This window comes from Saccopteryx bilineata, chromosome 1 (genome assembly GCF_036850765.1).
Source record: "Saccopteryx bilineata isolate mSacBil1 chromosome 1, mSacBil1_pri_phased_curated, whole genome shotgun sequence".
Lineage (NCBI taxonomy): Eukaryota > Metazoa > Chordata > Mammalia > Chiroptera > Emballonuridae > Saccopteryx > Saccopteryx bilineata.
Genome location: NC_089490.1, coordinates 354,897,812 through 354,916,062, shown reverse-complemented (window position 1 = coordinate 354,916,062; position 18,251 = coordinate 354,897,812). Strand labels below are relative to the sequence as shown.

Genomic DNA, 18,251 nt, shown 5'->3' with positions numbered 1-18,251 from the left:
ATCTGTCTCTCTATCTCCCCTCCTTTCACTTGGAAAAGGAAAAAAGAAGAAAAGAAAAAACAAAAGAAAATGTAAGAAAAATATAAAAATAACTTTTATCTTGAGGTATGTAGTAGTGACATTCATATGTGAAATACATGTTTCCTCTTTATTTAAGGCTGGAAGCTCGGCTGTGAAGTTACTTGAACGGGAGGTGAACATCCTGAAAATTGTGAAACACGAACACATCATACATCTGGAGCAAGTGTTTGAGACGCCCACGGTAATGCTGTAGCAGGTGCTGCATTTCAAAAGTTGTTGTTATTACAAAATGAACATCATTCCCTTCTGAAGTAATCCTTGTGGGGCCACAGTTGCTCATGTCCTTGGCATGAGTTTGTCACTGAAGATTGATGAAGGCATTCTGGAGGACTTTTATTATTGGCTGTATGATTAAGTGTCTGATGATTAGATTGATAGCTTTAGTGATATTTTGGGGTGGTATGTTGAAAACAAATGTTGAAAATGCAAACAACTTTATACACAACCAAACAGTGATTAGACTTTCCTTAGAGATGGCTTTACTTTCACCTTGGCCCTTGGTTTCTCCATTATACTCTCTTGGAAGAGTGTCATAATTTTGCAAGGTAAGCTTATAATAAAGTTAGCCTGGTACATTTGGCACTATGTAAAGATGATAGGTTGCTGTCTGTGTTTTACCAACATGTTTAGTCTTCCTTCTTCCCTAGGTGTTATCATTCTTCTCTTTGAATGCATGTAATTTTCTTTCTTTTCTTTTTCTTTTTAGGTGAGAGGAGGGGAGATAGAGAGACAGATACACCTGGCAACCCCCATCTGGGGCTGGTGCTTGAGTACAGAACTATTTTTAGCACCTGAGGCTGATGTGCTCCAGTGGAGCTATCCTTAGCACCTGGGGCCATGCTCAAACCAATTGAGCCACTGGCTGTGGGAGAGGAAGGGGGAAAGAAGGGGTAAGGGGGAGAAGCAGATGGTTACTTCTTCCGTGTGCTCTGACCAAGAATCAAACCCGTGACATCCATATGTGGGGCCAACTCTATCCACTGAGTCACCAGCCAGGGCCAAAGCTGGTATTTTCATTTTGAGTTGTTTTAAAGCCTGGGGATTTACCATTGCTTCCAGATGGTTTAGTGCCTGTGCGATTGGGTGTTTCTCTGCTTGGAGGCAAAATAATTTAGTGATTAGGCATGTAGACTTTGGGGTCATATTGCCTGTGTATGAGGCCATGACAAGCTACTCAAACTCTCTATACTTCAGTCTCCTCATCTGTAAAATGGATTTTATAATACTATCAACCTCATTCAGTTTGTTGAATAATTAAATGGAAAAATGCATATAAAATATCTGTCTCATTAAATGTTAGCTATTTTCTTTGTTTCCCTTGTCAGTCTCTAAAGCAGTAGTCGTCATATTGGGTTATGCAGTATGCTTGCTTTATTAGAAGGGCTTAATAACTATTAAAGACCGCAGTTATCCTTTGTGGGAGCAGTATAAGGCAGTGATGCTGAAAGTCTTCTCTACTCTCAGCCTTTTTCTTTTTCAGTTGAATTTATTGGGGTGACACTGGTTAACATAATTATACAGGTTTCAGGTGCCCAACTCCACAACATGTCTCTGCATACTGTACTGTGTGTTCCTCACCAAGTCTTCATCTCTATTTATCCCCCCTATAACCTCATCTAGCACGCCAACACCCCCATCCCCAGCAATCAAGACATTGTTGTCTGCCTCTATGAGGATTTTTTCCTTTTTCTTTTGTCTTTTTTTTGCTCAATACTTCCACCCCCCTCACCCAACCCTCTCACTAATAGCTGTCAGCCTGCTCTCTGTGTATGAGTCTGTCTCTATTTTGCTTGTTAGTTCATTTTGTTCATCAGATTCCATATATAAATGAAATCATATGGTACTTGTCTTTCTCTGACTGGCTTATTTCACTTAGCATAATGATCTTCAGGTTCGTCAATGCTATTGCAAAAGCTAAGATTTCCTTCTTTTTTATGGTTGTGTAGTATTCCATAGTATAAATGTACCACAACTTTTTTTTATTTTATAAATCTTTATTAATTTTAATGGGGTGATATTAGTAAATCAGGGTACATATGTTCAAAGAAAAGATCTCCAGGTTATCTTGTCATTCAATTATGTTGCATACCCATCACCCAAAGTCAAATTGTCCTCTGTCACCTTCTATCTGGTTTTCTTTGTGCTCCTCCCCTCCCCCACCCCCTCTCTCCTTCCTCGCCCCATCCCCCCTCCCCCTACCCCCACCCCCACCCCCGTTGCCATCACATTCTTGTTCATGTCTCTGTGTCTCATTTTTATGTCCCATCTATGTATGGATTCATATAGTTCTTAGTTTTTTCTGATTTACTTATTTCACTCCGTATAATGTTATCAAGGTCCATCCATGTTATTGTAAATGATCCGTTGTCATCATTTCTTATGGCTGAGTAGTATTCCATAGTATATATGTACTAAAGCTTTTTAATCCACTCGTCCTCTGACGGACACTTGGGCTGTTTCCAGATCTTCGCTATTGTGAACAATGCTGCCCAAACATGGGGGGTGCATTTCTCCTTTTAGAGCCATTCTATGGTGTTCTTGGGGTATATTCCTAAAAGTGGGATAGCTGGGTCAAAAGGCAGTTCGATTTTCAGTTTTTTGAGAAATCTCCATACTGTTTTCCACAGTGGCTGCACCAGTCTGCATTCCCACCAGCAGTGCAGGAGGGTTCCCTTTTCTCCACATCCTCGCCAGCACTTATTCTGTGTTGTTTTATTGATGAACGTCATTCTGGCTGGTGTGAGGTGATATCTCATTGTGGTTTTAATTTGCATTTCTCTAATGATTAGTGATGTTGGGCATTTTTTCATATGCCTATTGGCCATCTGTATGTCCTCTTTGAAGAAGTGTCTATTAATTTCTTTTTCCCATTTTTGGATTGGATTGTTTGTCTTCCTGGTATTGAGTTTTACATGTTCTTTATAAATTTTGTTTATTAACCCCTTATCAGACGTATTGTCAAATATGTTCTTCCATTGTGTAGTTTGTCTTTTTATTCTGTTCTTTTTTTTTTTTTTTTTTGTATTTTTCTGAAGCTGGAAACGGGGAGAGACAGTCAGACTCCCGCATGCGCCCGACCGGGATCCACCCGGCACGTCCACCAGGGGCTATGCTCTGCCCACCAGGGGGCGATGCTCTGCCCCTTCAGGGCGTCGCTCTGCCGTGACCAGAGCCACTCTAGCGCCTGGGGCGGAGGCCAAGGAGCCATCCCCAGCGCCCGGGCCATCTTTGCTCCAATGGAGCCTCGGCTGCGGGAGGGGAAGAGAGAGACAGAGAGGAAGGAGGGGGGGGGTGAGAAGCAAATGGGCGCTTCTCCTATGTACCCTGGCTGGGAATTGAACCCAGGTCCCCTGCACGCCAGGCCGACGCTCTACCGCTGAGCCAACTGGCCAGGGCCTATTCTGTTTTTATTGTCTTTAGCTGTGCAAAAGCTTTTTAGTTTGATATAGTCCCATTTGTTTATCCTGTCTTTTATTTCACTTCCCCGTGGAGATAAATCAGCAAATATATTGCTCTGAGAGATGTCGGAGAGCTTACTGCCTATGTTTTCTTCTAAGATGCTTAGGGTTTTACGGCCTACATTTAAGTCTTTTATCCATTTTGAGTTTATTTTTGTGAGTGGTGTAAGCTGGTGATCTAGTTTCATTTTTTTGCAGGTAGCTGTCCAATTTTCCCAACACCATTTGTTAAAGAGGCTGTCTTTACTCCAATGTATGCTCTTACCTCCCTTGTCAAATATCAGTTGTCCATAAACATGTGGGTTTATTTCTGGGTTCTCAGTTCTGTTCCATTGATCTATATGCCTGTTCTTATGCCCGTACCAGGCTGTTTTGAGTACAATGGCCTTGTAGTATAACTTGATATCAGGAAGTGTAATACCTTTCACTTCATTCTTCTTTTTTAGATTGCTGAGGCTATTCGTGTTCTCTTTCGGTTCCATATAAATTTTTGGAATATGTGATCTATATTTTTAAAGTATGTCATTGGTATTTTAATTGGTATTGCATTGAACTTATAGATTGCTTTGGGTAGTATAGACATTTTAATGATGTTTATTCTTCCTAACCATGAGCACGGTATATGCTTCCACTTGCTTGTATCTTCCTTGATTTCTTTTATCAATTCTTTGTAATTTTCCAAGTACAAGTCTTTAGTCTCCTTGGTTAAGTTTACTCCTAGGTACTTTATTTTTTTGGTTGTAACAGTGAAGGGGATTGTTTCCTTAATTTCTCTTTCTGACTGTTCACTGTTGGCATATAAAAATGCCTCTGATTTCTGAGTATTAATTTTTATTCCTGCCACTTTGCTGAATTCATTTATCAGGTCCAGTAGTTTTTTGACTGAGACTTTAGGGTTTTTTATATACAATATTATATCATCTGCAAATAATGATAGTTTTACTTCTTCTTTTCCAACTTGAATGCCTTTTATTTCTTCTTGTCTGAGTACTGTGGCTAGAACTTGTTCCTGATCTTAAGGGGATTGCTTTTAATTTTTGCCCATTGAGTATGATGTTAGCTGTGGGTTTATCATAGATGGCTTTTATCATGTTGAGGTATGTTCCCTGTATTCCCACTTTGCTGAGAGTTTTGATCATGAATGGGTGCTGGATTTTATCAAATGCTTTTTCTGCATCTATTGAAATTATCATATGGTTTTTCTCCTTCTTTTTGTTTATGTGATGAATCACATTGATTGATTTATGAATATTATACCAGCTTTGCCTCCCCAGAATAAATCCCACTTGATCATGGTGTATGATTTTTTCCATATATTGTTGGATCCGGTTTGCTAATATTTTGTTGAGGATTTTAGCATCTATATTCATCAGAGATATTGGCCTATAATTTTCTTTCTTTGTGTTGTCTTTGCCTGGTTTTGGAATCAGAATTATGCTCGCCTCATAAAAGGAGCTTGGAAGTCTTCCTTCCTCTTGAATTTTTTGAAATAGTTTGAAAAGGATAGGAGTTAGTTCTTCTTTGAATATTTGGTAGAATTCAGTTGTGAAGCCATCAGGCCCTGGACTTTTCTTTGTTAGGAATTTTTTGATACCTGTTTCAATCTCATTTGGTGTAATCGGTCTGTTTAGGTTTTCTGATTCTTCCAGATTGGTTTTTGGAAGATTGTATGTTTCAAGGAATTTGTCCATTTCATCTAGGTTGTCTAGTTTTTTGGCATACAGTTCTTCATAGTATTTTCTTACAATATTTTGTATTTCTGTTATGTCAGTTGTTATTTCTCCACTCTCATTTCTAATTTTCTTTATTTGAGTCCTCTCTCTCTTTTTCTTGGTGAGTCTAGTTAAAGGTTCATCAATCTTGTTTACCTTTTCAAAGAACCAGCTCCTAGTTTCATTGATCCTCTTTATTGTTTCTTTAGCCTCTATGTCATTTATTTCTGCTCTGATCTTTATTATTTCCTTTCTTCTACTACATTTGGGCTTTACTTGCTCTTCTTTTTCTAGTTCTTTTAGATGCAGGGTTAAGTTGTTTATTTGAGCTTTTTCTAGCTTCTTAAAGTGTGCCTGTAGTGCTATAAACTTCCCTTCTCAGTACTGCTTTTGCTGTGTCCCATAAATTTTGAGTTGTTGTATGCTCATTGTCATTCGTTTCTAGGAATTTTTTTATTTCTTATTTGATCTCATTTTTAATCCATTCGTTATTTAACAACCTGCTATTTAGTTTTCATGTGATTGAGAATTTTTGAGTTTTTCTGTTGTGGTTCATTTCTAGTTTCATACCGTTGTGATTGGAGAAAGTGCTTGATATGATTTCAATCTTCTTAAATTTGTTGAGAGCACTTTTGTGCCCTAACATGTGGTCTATCCTAGAGAATGTACCATGAGCACTTGAAAAGAATGTATATTCTGCTGCTTTAGGGTGAAAGGTTCTGAAGATATCTATTAAATCGAGTTCATCTAGTGTGTCCAATAAGTTTGCTGTTTCTTTGTTAATTTTCTTTCTTGAGGATCTATCTAGTGATGTTAGTGGGATATTGAAATTCCCTACTATTATAATATTGCTGTTGATCTCACCGTTTAAATTCATCAAAGTCTGCTTTATATATTTAGGTGCTCCTATATTAGGTGCATAGATATTTATAATAGTTATATCTTCCTGTTGGATTACTCCCTTTATCATTATGTAGTGGCCTTCTTTATCTCTTACTATATCCTTTTTTTTTTTTTTTTTTTTTTTTCATTTTTCTGAAGCTGGAAACAGGGAGAGACAGTCAGACAGACTCCCGCATGCACCCGACCGGGATCCACCCGGCACGCCCACCAGGGGCGATGCTCTGCCCACCAGGAGGCGATGCTCTGCCCATCCTGGGCGTCGCCATGTTGCGACCAGAGCCACTCTAGCGCCTGAGGCAGAGGCCACAGAGCCATCCCCAGCGCCCGGGCCATCTTTGCTCCAATGGAGCCTTGGCTGCGGGAGGGGAAGAGAGAGACAGAGAGGAAAGCGCGGCGGAGGGGTGGAGAAGCAAATGGGCGCTTCTCCTGTGTGCCCCGGCTGGGAATCGAACCCGGGTCCTCCGCACGCTAGGCCGACGCTCTACTGCTGAGCCAACCGGCCAGGGCACTATATCCTTTGTTTTAAAGTCCAATTTGTCTGATATAAGTGTTGCTACCCCAGCTTTTTTTTCATTTCCATTTGCATGAAATGTTTTTTTTTCCATCCTTTTACCTTCAATCTATGTGTATCTTTTGTTTTGAGGTGTGTCTCTTGTAGACAGCATATGTACGGGTCCTGTTTTCTTATCCACGCAGCTACCCTATGTCTTTTGATTGGATCATTTAATCCATTTACATTTATGGTTATTATTAACTAGAAAGCCCGGCGGTATATGAAATGACTGCTGTTCTCGATATTATAAATTGTAATTAAAATGATTTGTGCAAAGGTGTCTGCTAATTCAAACTGAATTACCCAGGGCAGGCAGCGATGACACCCCTTTGCTTACTGCCCCACGAGGTTTCCCCCTTCTACTTGCTTAATTGCTTAAAGTAGGATGCAATGAAGGAAACCACTGGCGGTACATTTCTTAAGAGCCACCGCTAGCTCAATTAATAAAGGTGATTTAAATAATAAAATGTTGATTCACATGTCAAAGATCTCTTTGTACACAACATTTCTTGTGTAGATCTTTCCATCATTTTTAAGCTCGCCTTGCAGAGGACCATCAATTATTTTTAATTTTACGTCTGTTCTTTCATGAACTCTTGAACATAAAGTTGACCATGTCCAAATGCAGGCTCAGGTAAAAAAATGCCAACATGCTTAAGCGTTTGGCCCTGAGACTTATTGATGGTCATAGCAAAGGTAAGTTTTACAGGAAATTGTCTACATCTCGATTGAAACGGCAACCCTGTTTGAGATGGAGCCAAATCAATTCTTGGAATGACATGTATTTCACTTTTAGAGGAGCCAGTCAAAGACTCAGCTATTATGACATTATTTTTCAATTGGAGAACCTCTAGTCTTGTACCATTGCAAAGACCCCTTCTGGTGTTAAGATTTCTTAACAGCATAATAATTGCTCCAATCTTTAACCTCAATTTGTGAGGTGGCATGCCAGAAGGCAACAGACTATTTAAAAATTCCATTGGAAAGTTGTTGGCACTCGCTTTATTATCAGCTACAATGGAATCCACACTTAAATATGTTGTGTCGTTCCCTTCTATGATATTTAAGACATCATCATTTAGTTTGTCTACATCAGAAATTTTAGGACACAATATTGCCCTTTCACTAATTTCACTGATGTTTCCAGGCTGGATTTTATTACCAAAAACCCTATCCACTAAACTATCTTTGCATATCATTGACAAAGGAATCTCGACAACGTCTTCACTCAATCCATTATCATCAGAAAGAGGTCCATTTCCAAGTTTTAAAAGCCACTCACTATATTCGGGGTCATTTGACCTCATGTTCATTGTCAGTGGGAGTTTCTTAACTAAATCCCATGATTTTGCAAATTTTATGCTATTTTGTATTATTGCGGCTTGTGGAACATGAGGCAATACTGATAGACATTGTCTACAGTCATCTCCAAGAAGTAAAACTTTTCCTCCAAATGGATAATCATTTTTCATGATTTCTTTTAACAACCTGTCAGTTGTATCCAAAGCATGGTTTGAAGCCATGGTACATTCGTCAATTATTATGAGCTTTGCTTTTCTTAAAAGCTTTGCTTTGTCAGTATTTAATTTAATATTAGATACTGAAGTTTCATTTAATGGAATTGGCAACCCAAAAAGACTGTGTATTGTCTTTCCAAGCCTTGTCTTTCTCTGCTCAGTGGTTTCTTTTTGTCGAGAAAGCCGTTTTTGTGCAGCTTTAGCTCCTTTTCTCTCCTCTTCAGTGCTGTATTTTCTAGGAGGCATTCTTAAAAGAAATTACGTTAAGACATAGTTTTTATGTAAAACAGATGATTGCCAATGCAAACAAATGTTCACCTTCCCCCTGACCCGCTCAATTTGCATTCAGCCATGGCAACTTCACCCCATTGGCTAGTACAGTTACGCAAGCAACCAATAAGCTATCAGCGACAAACAGACACTTAAGCTGCATATAATAAAGATATGTAGTTGTTTATTGCCATTTTATTCTTTAAAGCTGTATTCCTTTTTTGCTATATTCTTTTCCCACTTTTGTCTGTTTAAAACTGGCCCCTTAACATTTCCTGCAGCATTGGTTTAGTTGTAATGAATTCCTTGAGTTGTTTTTTGTCTGGAAAGCTTTTTATTTCTCCTTCGATTTTAAACAATAGCCTTGCTGGATAAAGTAGTCTTGGTTGTAGGTTCTTGTTCTGCATTACTTTGAATATTTCTTGCCATTCCTTTCTGGCCTCAAGTGTTTCTGTTGAGAAGCCGATGTCATCCTTATGGGGGCTCCTTTGTAGGTGATAACTTTTTTTTCTCTTGCAGCTTTTAATATTTTCTCTTTATCGCTTAGCTTTGATATTTTAATTATGATGTGTCTTGGTGTAGGTTTCTTTGGGTTTCTCTTTAATGGAGTCCTCTGTGCTTCTTGAACTTGTGAGAGTTTCTCCTGCATTAATTTAGGGAAGTTTTCAGCTATGATATGATTGAACAAAGTCTCTATCCCTTGTTCTTTTTCTTCTTCTTCAGGAACTCTTATGATGTGGATGTTATTTCTCTTCATGTTGTCACAAAGTTCTCTAAGAGTTTCCTCAGTCTTTTGAGTGTCTTTTCTTTTTTCTTCTCTGCTTTCATGCCTTCATTCCAGTTGCCCTCCATCTCGCTGATTCGATCCTCAGCTCTATCTATCCTGTTTTTAATTCCTTCCATTGTGGTCTTTATTTCTGATATTGTATTTGCATCTCTGACTGATTCTTTTTTATACTTGCTATTTCTTTATTTAGGTGTTCATAATGACCATCCATTGTTGTTCTAAGATCCCTAAGCATCCTTACAATCATTATTTTAAACTCCGCATCTGGAAGTTTGATTATTTCCATATCACTCAGTTCATCTCCTGAAGGTTTCTCATGTGGTTTCATTTGGATTGCACTTTTTTATCTTCTCATTGTCTGTGTTTGGGTGTGTTTGTAGAGTTGGTTGAGTCTAGGCTTGGTGTTGTCTGCCTCCAGTTTTCAATTGTGTTATTTCTAGGTCTTCTTGGGTTGGTATCAGCTATTGTTTGTAATCCACTTTCGGATTTGGGCAGCTTTGAAGTCTTGATTTGTTTGTTTTCTTAACAGGTGATAGTCTTGTTTACTGATCTCAGCAGGGGGCTTCCTTGAAACTGTATCCAGGAATGTGATGGGTGTAACCTGAGACTCTGAAGGCCTCTTCTACCAACTAATCTCACTTGGGGCAGGGTGTTTTCTCAGCTTCAGTAGGGGGAGGTATATCTCAGATCTCCATGGAGACCTGAATTACTGCCCCTCCTCCCCACTTCTTGTTTTCAGCTGTGTCTTGTAGCGCTGATTGGAGCTGGAGAGATGTCTGGAGATCTCTGATCCAGAAGCAATTCAGTACTGTTTTGTGGAAGGGTCAGTCCCTCCCCCAGCTATGGCCACCTCCATCATGGATGAGTCAGCTTTTTTTTAGGTCATCTCCTGCATTCCTTAGCCCCTCTCAGTCTGTCCCTCTCTCCTTTCCACTTGGGATAAGCTGGTCTTTTCAACACACCTTGCTCCCTGGTCGCCAGGCAAGTGGCTGTGAGCAGTATTTTCTGCTCTTTTCCCTGGAGTGAGATCCCCTCTGGGCTCTCAGCCTTATCACACCCCCCCTCCATTCTGGTAAGCAGGGGAGATTCAGGCGCTCCCTACCAGGTTTGTTGTGGCTTCTTTGCTCCTTGGTTTTTGAGAGCTGTTCTTGTAGTCCAGAGTTGGTTTTTCACGCTGATTTTCCCTAAATTGATCTGTATTCCAGTTTGGTGGTGAGAGCTGGGCGTCTGTGCATCCACCTACTCCACTGCCATCTTCAGATCCCCCGGATTGTTTGTATTTTTGATGTTGAGTTTTATAAGTACTTCATAAATTTTAGATATAAATCTCTTATCAGATGCATCAGCAAATATGTTCTTCTATTTGTTGGGTTGTCTTTTCATTTTCTTTTTTCTTTTCTTTTTTTTTTGGTATTTTTCCGAAGCTGGAAACTGGGGGAGACAGTCAGACAGACTCCTGCATGCACCCGACCGGGATCCACCTGGCATGCTCACCAGGGGGTGATGCTCTGCCCACCAGGGGGCGATGCTCTGCCCCTCCGGGGCGTCACTCTGCTGCGATCAGAGCCACTCTAGTGCCTGGGGCAGAGGCCAAGGAGCCATTCCTAGCGCCCGGGCCATCTTTGCTCCAATGGAGCCTTGGCTGCAGGAGGGGAAGAGAGAGACAGAGAGGAAGGAGAGGGGGAGGGATGGAGAAGCAGATGGGTGCTTCTCCTATGTGCCCTGGCTGGGAATCGAACCCGGGACTCTTACACGCCAGGCCGATGCTCTACCGCTGAGCCAACTGGCCAGGGCCTCTTTTCATTTTCTTGATGGTTTCCTTTGCTGTGAATATTTGTAATTTGATGTAGTCTCATTTGTTTATCTTTTCTCTTGTTCCCTTGCCCAAGGAGATATATCAGAAAAAATATTGCTATGAGAAATGTCCAGGATTTTACCGCCTATGTTTTCTTCTAGGATTCTTATAGTTTTATGGTAATAGTAAGTCTTTAATCTATTTTGAATTTATTCTTGTGATAGTGTAAGATGGTCTAGTTTCATTATTTTGCACATACCTGTCCAATTCCCCCAATACCATTTATTGAATAGACTGTCTTTACCCAATTGTATGTGCTTGCCTCCTTTGTCAAATATTAATTGATCATATAGGCACGGGTTTATTTCTGGGCTCTCTATTCTGTTCTAATGATCTATATGTCTATTTTATTGCCAGTACTAGGCTGTTTTGGTTACTATGGCCTTATAGTATAATTTGATATGAGGTAGTGTGATTCTTCCAATTTTGTCCTTTCTCAAGATTGCTATGGCTTTTCAGGGTCTTTTGTGGTTCCATAATTTTTTTGGAATATTTGTTCTAGTTCTGTGAATATACCACTGGCATCTTGATAAGAATTGTATTGAATCTATGGATCGCCTTGGCTAATATGATAGCTCTTGGGAAAGGGTGTTAAGCAATGGAGGTAGAGGTATTTAGCAGAAAGGGACTAAAAAACCTCATGGACATGGTCAACAATGTGGTGATTGCCAGGAAGGGGGAGGTAAAGGAGGGCATGGGGGGATAAATGGTGATGGACAAAGACTTCACTTGGGGAGCTGAACACACAATACATTGTACAAAGATGAGTTGAAGAATTGGGCACCTGAAACTTATATAATTATGTTAACTAGAATCACCCTAATAAATTGAATACAGATAAAAACTAAAGAAAATAAAAACTTTTATTGCATAACCTTTATCAGTGTACATATTTAAAATTGACACCAAGTTATAATATATGTACAGCTAATATAACTGTTTCTTCTAAATGAACACTTACCATTTCTTGTACCAGTGATCTCTGCAGTGCTATCAGTAGGCAAAAATATAGCTTTGTTCAAAAGCTTATTTGTGTTAGACTCTGCAGAATAGTTACTTTTGAGGTTTAGTAAATTAGAATTTTTTTTTTTATTAAGTGAGAGGCAGGGAGGCAGAGACAGATTTCTGCATGTGCCCTGACCAAGATCCACCTGGAAAGATCCTACCAGGTGGTGCTCAGCCTGTCTGAGCTTCTGCTCTGTTGCTTGGCAACTGAGCTATTTTAGTGCCTGAGGCGAGACCATGGAGCTATGCTCAGTGCTTGGGGCCAACTTTGCTGGAACCATTTGTGCAATGGCTGCAGGAAGAGAACAGAGGGGAGAAGCAGACAGGTGCTTCTCCTTTGTGTTCTGACCAGGAATCAAACCCAAGACATCCACATGCCAGGCTCATGCTTTACCACTAAGCCACTGGACTGGGGCGTGAATTAGAATTTTGACTGCAAAAGAAAGGGTGTTAACTTTCTCTTCCTGTTTTCAGGCTTGCTGATTGAACAAGAAATTGCATTCATACACATAGACATACACAATAGTGTTGTGATAGCCGAGGAAAAGGGGTAGGTGGAGGTGGGTAAAGGAGGAAAGATCATGGATGGAATGAGACTTTGCTTGGGGCACTAGGCACACAATGAAGTGTGCAGATGGTGTTTTATTGAGTTGTACACTTGAAACCTTATGGCATTGTTTCTCGAAGTGTGTGCCAGGGCTCACTGGTCTGCCCTAGAAGATTTCCAGGTGCGCCTTATGGTATTCCAGAGAAATATGTGCCTCGTAGGGACCAAAAAACCAACAGGGTTTTTGGAGTTTAGATTTTTGGGGGACCGAGGTGTGGGGAATTGGCTGTAAGCTGACAGTCTGCCCAACCCCCCACCTCACTTGCCTGATTAGGTTGCAAAAGGCTGTTAAGCTGTGGTGCTGGATTGTTTACACTACCCCTCATGTTCCTCGGAAAGACTGGAGGCAAGTTTCTTCTATCCTTTGTTTGGTGTAAAGTAAAGATGATCTGTATAGTGGGGGTTTTCTGAACTCAACACAATTAAAAGTAAAAAGAGGAATTCTTCAATGTGTTTACGAGGAAATAAGAGTTTGCCTTCCAAATATATGCCAAACATTGAAGAAATCACTAGGACACATCAGGCTCATGTTTCTCATAAACACAAGAATGAAAAACTTAACACGTTCACGCTGGGACATGCTGAATTTACTAAATCTTACTAAGAATGTATCTATATATATAAAAAGATAATCTTTTTTGTCATTTTTTTATTTTTAAGCCCTCTTTTTTATGAATTCTAAAAAGCATAACAAAAAATATAACATAAAAATGTTCTTTAATGTTAGAATAAATTTAATTTTGTCATATTTATTTCATTTAATTACCAGAAAAGCATGCTTGGACTTTATATTTTTTCTTTAATATTTGATTTAGTTATTATAGCATATTTCTCAGAAATTTGTATATAGTGTGCCTACAATTATTGGTAGGGTTTTAAATGTGCCCCGACTTCAAAAAGTTTGAGAACCACTGCCTTATGGCAATAAATTAAATTTTTAAAAAATCGCTTAACCAGATGGTGGTGCAGTGAATAGAGCATTGACCGTGATCACCAAGGACCCAGGTTCAAAGCCCTGAGGTCGCTGGCTTGAGCACAGGCTCATCTGGCTAGAACCTGGGCTCACCAGCTTGAGTGCGGGGTCGCCGGCTTGAGCATGGAATCCTAGACATGACCCCATGGTCACTGGCTTGAGCTCAAAGGTAGCTGACTTGAAGCCTAAGGTTGCTGGCTTGAGCAAGGGGTCACTGGCTTGGCTAGAACCCCACAGTCAAGACAATCAATATGAGAATCAATCAATGGAAAACTAACATGACGCTACTATGAGTTAATGCTTCTCATCTCTCTCCCTTCCTGTCTGTCTCTGTCTCTAAAAAATCTAGCAGCATAGAATAGAATGAATATGGAAAATGGAAAGAGTATTCTGTGACTGAATAGTAATAGGTATGAAAAAGACTTGCATTTTAGTTGACTGTGAGTCTTTCTGACTCAATAGATGACTTGACTGTTGGAATATCTAAAGTAATCTTAATACGCATCAACAGAAACACAAATACAGAAGAGGCATTACATCTATGACTTTTACCACTCGTAGCCAATTCGTCAGTAAGGCCGCTGTTTCTTTCTCCTATGTCTCTTTCATATCTTTTTCTTCTTTCACTTCTTGTCTCCATTGTGTACCTCACATGTACCCTCTATAGACAGGTCCGCATACCACAGTGTGCAGGCCAAATCTGCTGTACTGCCTATTATTTTTATTGCCCTTAAACTAAGTTAAAAAATTTTTTTCTTTTACATTTTTAAATGGTTGAAATAAATTTAAAAGAGACATGCATAAATTATATGAAAATTCATTTTCAAAGTCCACAAATAAAGTTTTGTTGTATTGTTTATGATTGCTTTTATGCTCTAACAGCAGAGTTGTGTAGTTACAAAAGAGATGCGTGGCCCATAACGCTGAAAGTATTTGTTGTCTGATTCTGGCCTTTACAGAAAAAACTTGCTGAGCCTTGTTCCACATTACTGTTAGTGTTCATTTAGAAATGCAAAAGTGGTAATAGCACTGATCTTTCCCCCAACTCCAGCCACCAGCTTAGTCTTCAGGGCTCCTTATTGCACATGGCGAGATGTTCTGAACTCCTTGGTGTGATATCCAAGACTCTTGGCAACCTGGCATCAACCTGTTCTTTTTGGCCTCAGCCCTCACCACCACTCCATACTCCTCTGCTCAACCAAATTCACAATGCTGTTAACACAGATATTTGTTATTTTTATAGCAGCCAATGTCATTTCAAGTTCTGTAGTTTGCAAATACAATACTACAGGTTCTGCCTGTTCTCTACCCCTCTATTGCTTCTCAGTCATCTAGACCTGCCTTAGTGAGTGATCTTTAGGCAGATGCCCCCTCCTCTGCAATCTTAAAGAATTCTGGGCATGCCTCTTCTATGAACACTTACAATTGTAATTATTACTACACTGAGAGCTCCTTGGGGGGAGAGACTATGTCTTATGCTTCCATGGCCCCCAGTATTCTGCATAGTATCATGTATGTGATAGATAATAAATATTTTTCAATTAATAGATTGGTGATTAAGATTGTGATATTTTTACTCTGTATGTAATATACATATAACATGTTCCAGATCCCCACCTATATAATTTTCTCTCTCTCTCTCTTTTTATATATGTATTGTCAGAAAATGTACCTGGTGATGGAGCTCTGTGAGGATGGAGAACTCAAAGAAATTCTAATTAGGAAAGGGCATTTCTCAGAGAATGAGACAAGGTGGATCATTCAGAGCGTCGCATCAGCTATAGCGTATCTTCACAACAACGGTAAGGAGTCGAGTGTGTAGGTCATTGATGCCACGGGTTCAGACAGCTCTTTTGTTGAAGTGTAATGGTATTCAGGATGCATAGATGCAGAAATAATGCCTACTAGTGTGCAAGATTTTATTTTAAAATTAAAAATTTTTTCTTTTTAACTTTATATATAGATACTATAATTAGAAGCAAGACAGGTATACATTTACAAAGTACGTGGACAAGATGAAGTTATGAACATTTCTATTCAACAGTTTGAAAAGTAGCTACTGTTATCAAATAGAAAGTAGACAAATCAATAATAAAAGTGAAATTTCTAAAAACATTTATATATTAATGATTTAAAATTATATATTCTCAGCATTTTCTTTTGTTTCTGTTTCTGTTTTTTAGAGTTGTTTTACATTCACAGCCAAATTGAGCAGAAATTACAGAGGTTTTCCACACAGGTTTCCCCATTATCTGAAAGCAGAGTGTACCTACGAAACCTTTTATAAGCTAAAATGGTGTAAAACAAAAAATCACCATTAATGTATATGGAAAAGTTGTTGAGTGTTCCCAGACCCCCAAAATAAACTACCAAATCACACTAACACAGTAAAAGCAGGGACAAAATTATAAATACACACCATATTTTGCATAGACATCAATCCAGCAGTAGACTTTCCATTACTGGATACTGACTAAAAGGACTCCCTTTCTACAAGTGGAACCAATAGTAACTTTGGCAGATGCCCTTAGACACAGTTCAAAGTTATGGGGGCTGAATGCTGCGATACTGAGTGTAGTTCCCAGGAAAACAGCCAGGTGGTACTACTACTACCGCTCAGTGTGTGCACTGCCTCTGTAAAAGCTCTTTCAAAACAAATGTTGACTTCTATTTTTGTTTTTCATATTTTTTCTTCTTTTTCCAAGTAAGAGTAGGGGAGATAGAGAGATAGACTCTCGCATGCCCCCTGACTGGGATCCACCTGACAACCCCTGTCTGGGTCAGATGCTCTGCCCATCTGGGACCATGCTCACAACCTAGTTATTGTTTTTAGTGCCTGAGGTGGAGGCTCCATGGAGCCATCCTCAGCATCTAGGGCTGATGTGCTCCAACCAATCGAGCCATGGCTGTGGGAGGAGATTAGAGAGAGAGAGAGAAGAGGCAGGGGTATGGGTAGAGAAGCAGATGGCCACTTCTCCCTGTATACCCTGACTATAATCAAACCTGGGACATCCACACACCAGCCAATGCTCTACCACTGAGCCAACCAGCCAGGGCCTGTTTTTCATATTTTTTTGTAAAAGCAAAAATCCTCTGGATTTCTATTAGTTAGTGAAAACAAGTACTAATCTAGGACTTTTATGATAGTGAAGTGGTGTAACATGAACTTCTGAAAAATGGGAGATACCGTTATACCCCCTGCCCATACATGCACCCCACAACACAGTGACACATTATTATAATTGATAAACCTACACTGACATATCATCACCCAAAGTCCACACTTCACATTGGGATCACTCTTGGTGGTGTACATTCTATGGGTTTTGACCAATGTGTAATGATATGTATCCTCTAATATAGTATCACACAGAGTAGTTTTACTCCTTTAAAATCCACATTTAAAAAGTAGCCTAATTATTCTAATTGCTTTACTGTTCTTTGGTGTTACTGCTGCTGCTTCTCCTCATGGCCTTCCTCTTTTTCCCTCTCAAGGCTAGTTGGCTTACATGCGACTTTGGAAACTTTTCATTTTATTTTATTTTATTTTTTATTCAGTGAGAGGAGGGAAGGCAGAGACAGACTCCTGCATATGCCCAACTGGGATCCACCTGGCAAGGCCACTAGGGGTGATGCTCTGCCATCTGGAGCATTGCTCTGTTGCTTAGCAACTGAGCTCTTCTTAGCACCTGAGGCAGAGACCAGGAAGCCATCCTCAGCACCTGGAGCCAACTTGCTCCAAACGAGCCATGGCTGCAGGAGAAGAAGAAAGATAGGTGGAGGGGGGGTGGTGAAGAAACAGATGGTTGCTTCTCCTGTGTGCACTGACCGGGAATCAAACCTGAGAAATCCACATGCTGGGCTGACACTCTACCACTGAGCCAACTGGCCAGGTTTTGAAACTTTTCATTTTATAGATGAGAGAAAACTTTATTCTTGAGAGGTGAAGTGATATGGTGAGGTGTGGCCCTGCTGGTACTGGAACCCAGGGGTTCATTCAGCAGCTATTTCCTGAGCACCTACTGCACTGTGGTCAGTCCTAGAATGGCAAAGATGAAAAGACATGCCCCCCCCAAAAGCCTGACCAGGCGGCACAGTGGAGAGAGGTCGCAGTCTTGAGTGTGGGCTCACCAGCTTGAGCGTGGGGTTGCTGGCTTGAGCATGGGATCATAGACATGACCCCCTGGTCGCTGGCTTGAAACCCAAGGTCGTTGGCTTGAGCCCAAAGTCGCTGGCTTGAGCAAGGGGTCACTTGCTCTGCTATTGCCCTCGGTCAAGGCACATACGAGAAAGCAATCAACAAACAACTAAGATGCTGCAACAAATAATTAATGCTTCTCATCTCTCTCCTTTCCTGTCTGTCTGTCCCTATCTGTCTCTCTCTTTCTGTCCCTCTCTCTGTCTTTGACACACACACACACACACACACTCACACAAAGACAAGGCCCTTATTCCTTAAGAAATTCAGGCTGGTGGAAAATCAAGTATAGAACACATTGTAATTCAATGTGGTAATTTCTCTAATTGACA

The 18,251-nt window shown here is 40.1% G+C and overlaps 1 protein-coding gene across 1 annotated transcript in view; it reads left to right on the top strand.

The window, feature by feature from the left end:
• The window catches only part of STK33 (serine/threonine kinase 33), a 109,609-nt gene that overhangs the window by 8,903 nt on the left and 82,455 nt on the right, over positions 1–18,251 (top strand). Inside the window, exons 4-5 of the mRNA XM_066252800.1 lie at positions 158–262; positions 15,385–15,523. Of these exons, the coding sequence (XP_066108897.1) occupies positions 158–262; positions 15,385–15,523 (244 nt within the window). The remainder of the gene's footprint in view (positions 1–157; positions 263–15,384; positions 15,524–18,251) is intronic.